Here is a 12,011-nt window from a genome sequence, read left to right on the forward strand (position 1 = left end):
GGGATTGGAATCTAGGCCTATTTATTTAGCGTTGGAGCCTGTGCTCTCAACAAGGCTTCGCTAGTTAGTTCTGTCCTATCTTTCACTGGCTTTCCCTCCTTCGTCATGCCTCTGCATTGCATCCAGTTGGTGCAGCAGTCCTGCAGCATAAATGCAACTGACTGGTGGAAGGGAAGTGATAATTCTCTGGGCACATTCTCAAAAGTGTTCTTGGATTTTTTTAAGGTAATAAACTGACCGGATTTTTTAAGATTATAGAGAAAGAGCATAAAAGTAGCAGTGTGAAAGCAAGTCCAGGAGACAGGTAGAAAAGGTTGTCAGTTTGTGACCCTTTCTGGAACGGCTCCCTCATCAACGACAAAGGCAAACTCACTCTCCCTGAAGTCAAAACCTGTATGATAGGCTGCTTCATGGAAACATTCCTCTTCCCGCCTCTGTGAGACTATGCAAACTAGCCGATGTACTCCGGCCCCCTGAGCAGCAGTGCTCATGGTTAGGAGTGAGGGATTGAGAGCAAATCTGAGTCTCATCTCTGCCGCTTTCTAGCTGATGACCATGGGTAAGTTATTTAACTTCTCTGTGAATAATAAGTAAGGATAATAACCCACCAACAGAGGGTTGTTGTGATGACAGTTACATTTTTCAGCACTTAGGACAGTGCCTGGGATCGAGTAATAACGTCCTCATCGGCAGCAATAGCAGCAACATCCATGAGTCTGGCTGTGCTCTCAGAACCGAAGCCCTCCTTCTGACATCTCAGATCCTTATTTGTGTTTTGCAGGGGACGGAGAGAACTTGTGTCTCTGTGCCTTCCCCGTGCTACACTCAATGGGCTCAGAGTGCGCATCACCAGTCCTGGCGACCGCTCACCGCAAGTTCCAGGTTAGTTCTGTGATCCACGTGGAAAGCTAGAAAACTAGGGCCCCACAGAATGGTAGGACACTGGGTCGATTTTAAAATGGAACTCGTGTACTGCCAAAAGCTGTTAGTATGATATGAGATCACTGGAAGAGCTTAATTACTCACAAAATTACATGCACAAACACTGCAGTATGTGGCAAAACAAACTGGGATTTGTTGCCAATGCTTTCTTCAAAGCAGAGGCAATTTCTTGGTAAACCTAAGTAATGTGATTTCACAATCTTTGTATTTATGTTTTTTTCCCATGCTAGGCACATGTTAAGTTTTTCTCCTTCCTGGTATCCCATTTCACAGATGAGAAACTGTGTCTCAGAGAAGTTAAACAACTTGTTCAAATGTGACCCTTACAGAGCAGCACCCTGGACTTTGTATAGGACTCTCCGGCTACTCTGACAACTTCGTTATTACCCTCACATAGTACTTTCTGTCCCTGCATGTGGGGTTCCCCATCTCCACCTGCAGCAGGAGGGTCCTTCCACAACTATGTTAAGAATGTAACACATCCAGTACAAGGGTGTTGGGAATAGTCACATGGTTGCAGCCTCAGGCTCTGAGGATAACAGACTTTCTTGAGCAGGTTCTCTATCTATCTTGAACTTCGTGGGAGGGCCTATGGCTTAGACCAAGATGGAATTGAGGAGGAGACCTGGGCCTTTGTATCTCATTCAAAAGAAGAACCTGAGGCTACCTTACACTCAATTGGCTGGTCGCACACCATGCGTTAGGCCCCCCTGGTTCTGAATCTTCTTTTCCCATTTACTGCTGCCCGACATAAAATCTTTTTAATGACCCGATTTTATCTTTTTCAAATTGTGAGTGAAAAACACTCCTGCCTCTGCATTACACCAGCACAAGCACTGACCTCAGAATCAAGAGAATCTCAAACCTCACACTCACCTGATTTTCTCTTGCTCGGGCTATGGAAATGGTAACAGAAATAAGAAATTTATCTCTCAAGTCACTAAGAAGCTGAAAAGGAGAAAAATTCATACTAGGTATGATGGGGCCTGTTTCTCTGCACATAACCAGTACTTGAGGAGGGGGGAAAGGGTTCTTTGTCCTGAGTCCTTGATTCTCTAGGTCCATCTGAGAGTTCACAAACTCTGGAATGTTTGAGAGTTCACAAACTCTCTACTACTTCTACCTTCCTTTTAGATCTTCTTTTCTTTACATAACTCCCCAAGCCACCATAGTGCATTCAGGATGACAGAACATATAATTTTCCTTTCCTTTCTTTTTACTTTGTCCTTCCTCCCCTTTGTATTCTTCTTCCCCTTTATTCCATGTCCTGCTTTCCCCGAAGCCTGACATTGCTCCTGATGAAATGAAGATACGTATAGGGAGGAGAAGTGCCTGAGTAGCTCAGTCAGTTGAGCGTCCGACTTCAGCTCAGGTCATGATCTCACAGTCTGTAGGTTCGAGCCCCGTGCTGGGCTCTGTGCTGACAGCTCAGAGCCTGGAGCCTGCTTCAGATTCTGTGTCTCCCTCTTTCTGCCCCTCCCCCACTCACACTCTTTCTCTCTCAAAAATGAATAAAAGTTAAAAAAAATTAATAAAAGATCTAGATAGGTAGGAGAAGAAGGGGGATTGAAGCAGTCACAAGTGCTTATTGCAAATTCTTTTCTTTCCCATTTCAGGTTTTGGGGGAAAAAAAGAAGATACTCCTCCACCCAAATAAAAAATCTTCCAAAAACCTGAGTGGGGAATGAAAATCATCCACTGTCAACCCATGGTCTATGTGTAAGCTAGAACTTTCTGTGCTTTGCATGTCTTATCGCTGGGTGCTCTAGGGAAGCAAAGGCATGGTGATCCCACCCTGGGAAAACCAAACAACCATAGCAGAATTTGTGCTTCGAGGATTTTCCTCCATCCGGCAGCTAAATATTTTCCTCTTTATGACGTTTTTAGTTTTCTACATCTTAATCGTTTCTGGAAACATCCTCATTGTTCTGCTAGTTTTTTTCAGCCATCACCTCCACACCCCCATGTACTTCTTCCTGGTGAACTTGTCCTTTCTAGAGATCTGGTATACCTCCAACATCGTCCCCAAGATGTTGCTGATCATCATAGCTGAGCAGAAGACTATCTCTGTCGCTGGGTGCCTGGCACAGTTCTACTTCTTTGGATCCCTGGCTGCAACAGAGTGTCTCTTGCTTGCTGTGATGTCCTATGACCGGTATCTGGCCATCTGCCAACCTCTCCACTATCCCATCCTCATGACTGGCCCCCTTTGCATTATGCTGGCTTCCAGTTCTTGGCTCTGCTGCTTCCTCCTCACAGCAATTACTATGGTCCTACTGTCTAGACTAACCTTCTGTGGACCCAATGAAATTGATCACTTCTTCTGCGACTTCACGCCTCTGGTCCATCTTTCCTGCATGGACACTTCACTGACCGAGACCATTGCTTATGCCACCTCTTCTGCAGTGACTCTGGTTCCATTTCTCCTCATCACAGCCTCCTACTCCTGCATTCTTGTTGCCATCCTAAGAATTCCATCTGGCACAGGGCGGAGAAAGGCTTTCTCCACCTGCTCCTCCCACCTCACTGTGGTCACGGTGTTTTATGGGACACTGATTGCCACGTACCTCGTGCCTTCAGCCAATTCTTCACAGCTCTTGCACAAAGGATTCTCTCTGCTCTACACCATCCTGACACCCATGTTCAACCCCATCATCTACAGCCTGAGAAACAGAGACATCCGCGAAGCCCTGAAGATGTGCTTGAGTAAGAAGCCAAGTTTCCTCCTTGGATGATGCAAAAAGGAAAAGTTCTATATTTGCCCAAGGGATGATTAATTGGATTGAGTAATTTAGATTCTACATAAAAGGCAATAACTACCCCAGGAGTTATTAAAGCCAGATGATCAGATACCTCTGAGCATGGCTATGGATGCTGCTGAGTTCTGACAGCCTCAGGTGAACTGGTGTCCCATGAATGGTCTACATAGGTCAGGTTCTGCTCCATTATCTTCAGTAGACCTGCATCTTTTGTGTAAAAGCTCAGCCTCAAAACGAGCTGCTAAGGCTGGTTGCTCATTTATTCAAATATTCATTGAGGTCTACTATGCTCGAGGCACTGTACTACATATAGGTGATAAAATAAACAAAAGCAGAGGCAGTCCTTGCTTCTGTCCTTGCCAAAGTCCTTGCTTGATTAATGACAAACATTAATCAAATAACTAACATAAAGCTACATATATAAATACAAAATTACACTTGTGATTCAAAATTAAAAATAATAAGATGATTACTATGTACTTATTAGATGGCCAAAATCTGGGACACTGACAACATCAAATGCTGGTGAATATGTGGAGCAACCGGAACTCTGATTCACTGCTGGCAAGAGTGCAAAATGGTACAGCCACTTTAAAAGACAGTTTGGAAGTTTCTTACAAAACTAAGTACACTTTTGCCATACAATCCAGTAATCACACTCCTTGGTATTTACCGAAACGAGCTTAAAACTTGTGTCTACACAAAACACTTTACATGGATGTTTATAGAAGCTTTATTCATAATTGCCCAAATTTTGAAGTAACCAAGATGTGCTTCAATGGAAAATGGAAAAATAAACCATGGTGCATGCAGACAATGAAATAGTATTCAATGCTAAAAAATAATGGGCTATCAAGATCTGAAAGACTTGGAGGAAACCGTAAGTAGGTATAATTAAGTGAAAGAAGCCAATCTGAAAAGGCTACATACTATATGATCCCAGCTGTAGGGCATTCTGAAAAAAGGCAAAACGGTGGAGATAGTAAAAAGATCAGTAGTTGCCAGAGGTTAGGGCTGCAGGAGAGATAAATAGTGAGCATAAGATTTTAGGGCAGTGAAACTATTCTGTATGATACTACAAAGTGGATACACGCCATTATACATTTGGCAGAACCAACAGAATGTACAATGTCAAGAGTGCACTCGAATGAAATTATGGACTTTGGGGGATAATGATGTGTCAGTGTAGGCTCACTGATTGTAACAAATGTGCCACTCTGGTGGGAAATGTTGATAATGGGGGGAGACTGAAAGTGTAGGATATTAGCCCTAAAAATAAAACTGCCAGTTATACCAGCAAAAGTGGATTTATTGGGGAATCGTAGAGAATTGCAATCCAGATCAAGCAAGCTATGACAGAACCATAGGCAAGTCTGCAGAACAAAGAAGAGGAACGCTCCTTTACAGAGGAAGGGAAAGTTGGGAAGGCTGTTACAAACAAAATGTCCACTGCAGTTCAAAGTATAGTGGCTTTTCATTGGCTGGACTGTGAATAGAGGGTCTCTTCCTTTCCTGCTGAGGTAGTAAAGTAGTATCCACATGCAGGATTCCTCTCTCCTGGTTGGGTGTGTAATTGACGAGTGAGAGGGCATTGAGAGCTCCCTCTGCTGGTTTCTCAACTCCATTCTAAATGAGATTTCCTTTTATTAATTTTCATGTTTCCCCCTTTTGGTTAAGATCTTTCTTTGAAAGCGTTGCTGATCAGGAGTCAGGTTTTCCATATTTAGTGGTTTTCCCCCTCAGTACCAGGAAGGACCTTTCCTGGCTGTCACAGCCTACATTGGAGGGAAAGTGCATAGCATTTGGAAACCGTTTACAGCCACATTTGAGTAATAAGGAGGGTTAGGAGGGAAAAACCCTCAAGTACTCCAACTTAAAGCCCGTATTATGTCAAGGTCATGTGTGTTGGATATCATCTCAGAGCAATGAGCTAGCATCACCTTATTGGGTATATCATTTTTTAAAAAGTTTGATAGGCAACAGAATATAAAACTTAAAATAATTATAAAAATAGAGGAAGTAACATAACAAATCCAAATTGTGTGATGCTTCTAAACCAGGACTCTAGGTCTGAAAGGAGCCATCTGAAATACTTATTGGCATTTGTTCTGACGTATGGGAGAAAGGTTCTACCTATGAAGGAAACACCCATAATTGTCATACATGCCTCCTGGAAGTCTCCACTTAAACCCGTCACAAAAGTAGAATACTAGATATTTCGAGAGATCACTGAAAAAGTTAACCAAGTACATTTGGGAAGATACAGTGTAGGTACAAACTTAAAGCAGTAGCTGATGAGGGGTGCCTGGGTGGCTCAGTCGGTTAAATGTCAGACTTCAGCTCAGGTCCTGATCTCACAGTTTGTGGGTTTGAACCCTGCGTTGGGCTCTGTGCTGACAGCTCAGATCCTGGTGCCTGCTTTGGATTCTATGTCTCCCTCTCTCTCTGACCCACCCCCACTCATGCTCTCTCTCTCTCAAAAATAAACATTTTAAAAAAAAATTAAAAGCAGTAGCTGATGAACTTTTTGAAAAACTTCAAAGACATTTTAAAAGAATGTTGTTATCTCAAAAGAACTGTTTAGAACCAAATGTATTATCAACAATAGTTAAGAGTGAAAATTGAGAGACCATGAATTTGGAAAACAATCTTAAGTCAACTAATAGTTTAAAGGAAAGAACGCTCTTGTGAATTCTGAACTTTCTAATCCTTCAGAAAAATCAAGTGAAAAATTAATGCGTACCAAGATCATGAAGCTGTTTCCAAAAGGCCATAATCAGAAGAAGAGGTTTCCCCCTTTTGCAAGGGCTTGGGAAATGTAGACCGAGTATTGTCTTCCCATAAAAGAGAGAGAAGAAACAACAGTGAGAAAAAGATATACAAGCCTGGTCAGGACACCTTGGCAAAGCTCTCATTATATGTCTTCTTCTATTACTGGAAGTCTTTACTTTCAGATCACCAGATAGCGTGCAGTTCCAGTCAGACTTTGGTGCTTTCTTAGATATGAATCCAAGAATCTATTCCCTGGAGTTTGGTCACACATGGGTTGGCTAGCAGTTTCTGATAAGGACCTCTCCAGTGAGGTTCAAGAGTCTTTCTGGAGGTGTCTTTTCCAACAGATGAAATCTATATAGGTTGCAAGGTGCTTAAGGTCATTGTCTCCTAGGAGTGCACTATGGAAAGATTACTCCACCAAGCATGGCTATTTTTAATAGAAGCAATTAGGCTCTCACACGGTTGAAGTATCTCTATCTCCTTTTATCAACTGTGGGCCAAAGGAGGCAGGGGGCAGGTACATTGGACATTCTGTGACTCTCTCAAAGGAGGAGTCTATGAGTTCCCAAGGGGATGGATCTGAGACTTAAATTATCCAATGGCAAAGCTTCCAGCCAAGGTATTTGGAGGGTCTCTATAAATTTTGCCAATTAAGTCTTAGTGCTTGACTTAGTGCACGTGTGACTAACTCTGAGGATTGAGGATGATATGCACAAGGAAAATGTAAAACCGACCAAGCAACAGAATTGTCAAGCACCTGATGAGTAAAATGGGTTCCCTGATCACTATGAGGTTTGAGAGAGGTGCTTCAAATAAGGATCATCTTTTCTACCAGAAGAAGCATTGGCATGTCTATAACAGAAAGCTTTGGTCCAGTGGGAAAACATACAAACCAGGACTAAAAACTATCCACAAAGAGAGGGAGTTGTATGAAATCCATTTGTGTGAACAGGTTTCCCTGAAATTTACTTTGGACAGGTGGGCACTTTTTACAGCCCTATTAACAGCCTTATCAACTGTTTCTCACCAATACTGGTTCATGAATGCTATCATGTTCAGGAGACCAATGGTTTAATGTATATACAGTGGTAAATAGCGGGAGTTTTAGAATTTCTAGTTGGGCCAGATTGTTGTTTGGTCCAAACCAGAGTTCTCTTTTAATCAAGCTAACAATTACTAGATTTTCCATATTGTTTCCCCCTCCCTGGGGCCAACTGCTGGGTATCTCTTGTCAATGTTTCTGAAATTTATCATTCGAGAGAATATCCCTTTGGGCCATGACAGAGGTTTGGCTATTGGTTTCCTTGAAGGTAGTAATTTTGGTGGAAATACCAGTGGGATAGACTACTTTGGCCTCCAGGGAACTGAGACTGGAATGCCTAGGAACCTTAATAGCCAAAGCAGCTGACAAAAGTATGGCATGTAACAAATTTTGAATATGGGAGACTGTTTTTCATTTTAAAGAGTAAGAGACAGCATAAGCTGGACAGGGGTAGAGGGGGGAGTGGAAGAGAGAGACAGAGAGAAGAAAGGGAGAGAGAGAGGGAGAATCATGAGTTGGACACTTAACTGACTCAGCCACCCAGGCACCGCATTTTTAATTTTATTTCCATTGTAACTTCCCCGGTTACTACAACCAAAAGATGGCAACCATACTTGGGGCTACTGGGACACAGGCGATGCAGCAGCCCTTCTGTCAAGCTTGACAATGTGAACTTGGGGGTCACGAGGTCCAGCATGAGTTCCTCTATTACCTGACTGCCTGATTCCTCTCCTGGGGCGGGATCTGCTCTCCAAACTTGGGGCCCAAATAACTTTTGAACCCACTGGACACACTAGCCTCCAATTAAACCCACGGCAGAAGGAAACCCTGGTCTTGGCGATTACCCTGCCAAGGGAAGAAGAATGGAGACTATTCTGTGCCCAGGCCCTACCCTGTAGCCCCTCAGAATTCAGCCTCAAGATAACCCACCTGGACTAGCTTGAGTCGGGCCCCCATCATTGTTGACCTGATCCCTGGAACCCAACCTCAGAGACAAAGGCAGTACCCCCTTCCACTCGAGGTTAGAATGGGTACACAAGAGCACCCGACCAAACTCAGAGAAGCAGGTATTCTAACTGAGTGCCAATCGGCTTGGAATGCCCCGCTCTTGCCAGTCAAGAAGCCAGGAGGATGATACCGATCAGTACAGAATTTGAGGGCCATTAACAAAATGACTGTTTCTTTACACCCAGTCGTTCCGAACCCATAGACTCTCCTCAGCCAAATTCTTGGGTCAGCCAGATGGTTTATGTGCCTCAACCTAAAGGATGCTTTCTTCTGCCTCCACCTGGCTCCTCAAAGTCAACCACTGTTTGCCTTTGAATGGACTGAGCCCATTACAGGGCACCAGATGCAGCTGACCTGGACACAACTTCCCCAAGGTTTCAAGAACTCGCCCACTCCTTTGGGGGGAAGCCCTACCTGCAGACCTCCCCGACTTTCTGACGAAAACCACAGGGTGTGTCCTCCTCCAATATGTAGACGACCTCCTCCTTGCCAGCGACACCCAAGAAGACTGTACGAAAGGTACCAAGGCCCTCCTGCAGCTCCTGTCCTCCTCGGGGTACTGGGTCTCTTGGAAAAAGGCACAGATTTGTCAGCAGCAGGTCTGATACTTAAGCTTCCTCCTCACAAAAGGAAAAAGAGAACTAGGACCGGAAAGGAAGAAAGTTATCATCACACTGCCACAGCCCCAAACAAAATGAGGCTTGTGTGAATTTTTAGGGGCCACCAGGTTGTCGCATTTGGATTCCCGGATTCTCAGCCACAGCGAGGCCCCTCTATGACCTGTTGGGAGGGCCAGCCCGGGAGCCCCTCGCATGGACTGAGGAGGCAAGGGCTGCTTTCACAGAAATAAAGTTGGCTCTGGGACGAGCCCCAACCCTAGGTTTGCCTGACATAGAAAGGCCCTTTAACCTCTTCGTACATGAAAAGGACAAAATAGCCCTTTGAGTGCCCACTCAGATCATGGGGTCTTGGCAACGGCCAGTAGCCTACCTGTCAAAAAAACTTGATCCTGTGGCTGCAGGGTGGCCACGCTGCCTCAGAGCACTGGTAGCCACAGTCCTGCTCATCAAGGAGGCAGACAAACTCACACTGGTTCTAACACTTAATGTTAAGGTCCCACATGCGATCATGTCCCTCGTGGGCACCCAAGGACATAGTTTCCTCTCCAATTCTTGGCTGACACAATACCAAGGCCTTCTCTATGAAAACCCAAGGATCACTCTCAAAACAGTAAGAACACTAAACCCAGCCACCTTCCTTCCCACAGAGGAGGGAGAACCCGACCATGGCTGTTCCAAAGTAGTGGATGAAGTCCACACCAGCCGCCCAGACCTCCAAGACCAGGCTATAACAAGCCCAGAGATCACCCTGTTCAGCGATGGGAGCAGCTATTTACAAGAGGGCAGCCGAAGAGCAAGATACGTGGTAACCACAACCACCGAAGTTCTGGAAGCCAAGGCCTTGCCGGAAGGATGGTCAGCACACTGAGGTGAGCTACACGCCTTAACCTGAGCCCTCATCCTGAGCAAAGGTAAATGAGTTAACATCTACACTGATTCCCGGTATGCCTTCGCTATTGTGCATGTACACGGGGCTATCTATAAGGAAAGAGACCTCCTCACTGCTGCAGGGAAAACTATCAAAAATAAGGAAGAAATACTAAAGCTTCTTGAGGCTGTATGGCTGCCAGACAAGGTAGCTATTCTACACTGTAAGGGACATCAGAAAGGAGACGACCCCGTAACTCAAGAAAATCGCCTGGCCGACAAAACAGCCAGAGCGGTCACCTGTGGTGACCCAGGCGAAGCTCCTACCTACGCTATGACTCTGGTGCCCCAGAGGGAAGCCTCTCCACTTCTGTACACAAATGAAGAAAGAAGACGGGCCTCGACAGAAAGGGACACACTAAGTAAAGAGGGATGGTGGGTCATGCCAAATGGACACATCTTTGTCTCCTAGCGACTCCTAGTGAAGGAATATCACTAACTCACTCACCTAGGGAAAACTGCACTGGAGCCCTCCTCAAAAAGAACTACTGTATCTGCCAGCTGCTGGCATTATGCTGAGCTATCAGTGAGCCGTGTATAACGTGTGCCAAAAACAATGCTTGGTCTGCCCCACGGCCCCTGCCCGGCACACAAAGGACGGAGGCCGCCCCTTTCGAAGACTTAGAGGTGGACTTTACCGACATACAACCAAATAAAGGATTCAGGTACCTTCTTGTGATAATCTGCACATATTTGGGATGGGTCGAAGCATTCCCGACAAGAACGGAACGAAGTTGCGAGGTGGCCCAAGCTCTTCTACGGGAGATTGTGCCTCGGTTTGGTCTACCCTTAACCATACATGGTGATAACGGACCTGCATTTGTGGCAGACATTAGACAAACCCTAACAAAGTCCCTCGACATTACCTGGAAACTGCACACTGCTTACTGACCCCAGAGCTCAGGGAAAGTAGAGCGGATGAATCGCACCCTCAAGGAAATCCTGGCTAAGTTCCACCAAGAGACTAATCTCCCATGGCCAGATTTACTACTGCTGGCCCTCCTGCATGCCCAATGCATGCCTGGAACACTAGGATTCTCCCCTTTTGAGTTATTATATGGGAGACCCCCCCCATGTTTAGGAAAACTCCTAGGAGACCTACACCAGATTGGAGACAAGGGAATAAGAGAACAGCTCCAGACCTTGGGGGCAGTCCTAAACAAGTTACAAAGATACACCACAGAGAGGGCCCCAATTTCCTTAGGGACCCCCATTCACCCCTTTCAGCCAGGAGATTCTGTGTGGGTCAAAGATTGGAAGAGGGAACCTCTTAGACCATAGTGGACTTGGGCCTCATACTGTTATTCTAACAACTCTAACAAGCCCTTAAAGTTTCAGGTATAACCCCATGGGTCCATCACTCCAGAGTTAAGAAGGCCAACTCAGGAGAACCCACAAACGGGCGAAGTGATCCAGATCTAGTCAACCCACTTAAACTGACCCTCAAAAGGGAAACTGGCCCCTGAGACCTCCAGCCCTGTTCCAGCCACACCTTGGAGGCTGGCTGGCCTGCGCATGGCAGAAGCTTGAGGAATCAACGAGTGAACCTAGCCCAGGGGTATGGATGCAACCCTATCAGTCCTTGTCCCTTACTGGTGTCATAGCCCTGATCTTACTTCTTACTATTGGGCTGATAGAGAAGCTGGACATGGGACAAAAGATGCATGCTGGGTCTCACATACCTCCTCTGGATGGGAGAATTATTAAGTATTGCCTGTATATTACGATAACCTCTCTCACTCTCACAACTGCCACTTACCCAATTTGCCCCCAGGATTGTTATATGACAATAAGGGGGTCAAGGGTGTTCAGTGCCTTCATCTCCCTCCACAAAGATTGCTACAAGGGAAAAACACCCATTCTCTGTCAGTCATCCGGTGCCCCAAGGACTAAGTATTAGCCTGTAGAGATAACCTAGAATGTCAGGAACCCATGTCA

At 45.3% G+C, this 12,011-nt stretch overlaps 1 protein-coding gene across 1 annotated transcript; it reads left to right on the forward strand.

Annotated features, from left to right (window-relative positions):
• The first annotated feature begins 2,509 nt into the window (after positions 1-2,509).
• On the forward strand, positions 2,510-3,677 carry LOC106978130 (olfactory receptor 11A1-like). Its single transcript, XM_015075769.3, has one exon. It carries the CDS (start codon positions 2,724-2,726, stop codon positions 3,675-3,677), a length of 954 nt encoding a protein of 317 aa, XP_014931255.3. The 5' UTR covers positions 2,510-2,723.
• Positions 3,678-12,011: the final 8,334 nt, after the last annotated feature.

Source organism: Acinonyx jubatus, chromosome C1 (genome assembly GCF_027475565.1).
Source record: "Acinonyx jubatus isolate Ajub_Pintada_27869175 chromosome C1, VMU_Ajub_asm_v1.0, whole genome shotgun sequence".
Lineage (NCBI taxonomy): Eukaryota > Metazoa > Chordata > Mammalia > Carnivora > Felidae > Acinonyx > Acinonyx jubatus.

Excerpts from the sequence above, each read along its gene's own strand:
- LOC106978130 (XM_015075769.3), top strand. The coding sequence starts at position 2,724 with ATGGTGATCCCACCCTGGGAAAACCAAACAACCATAGCAGAATTTGTG.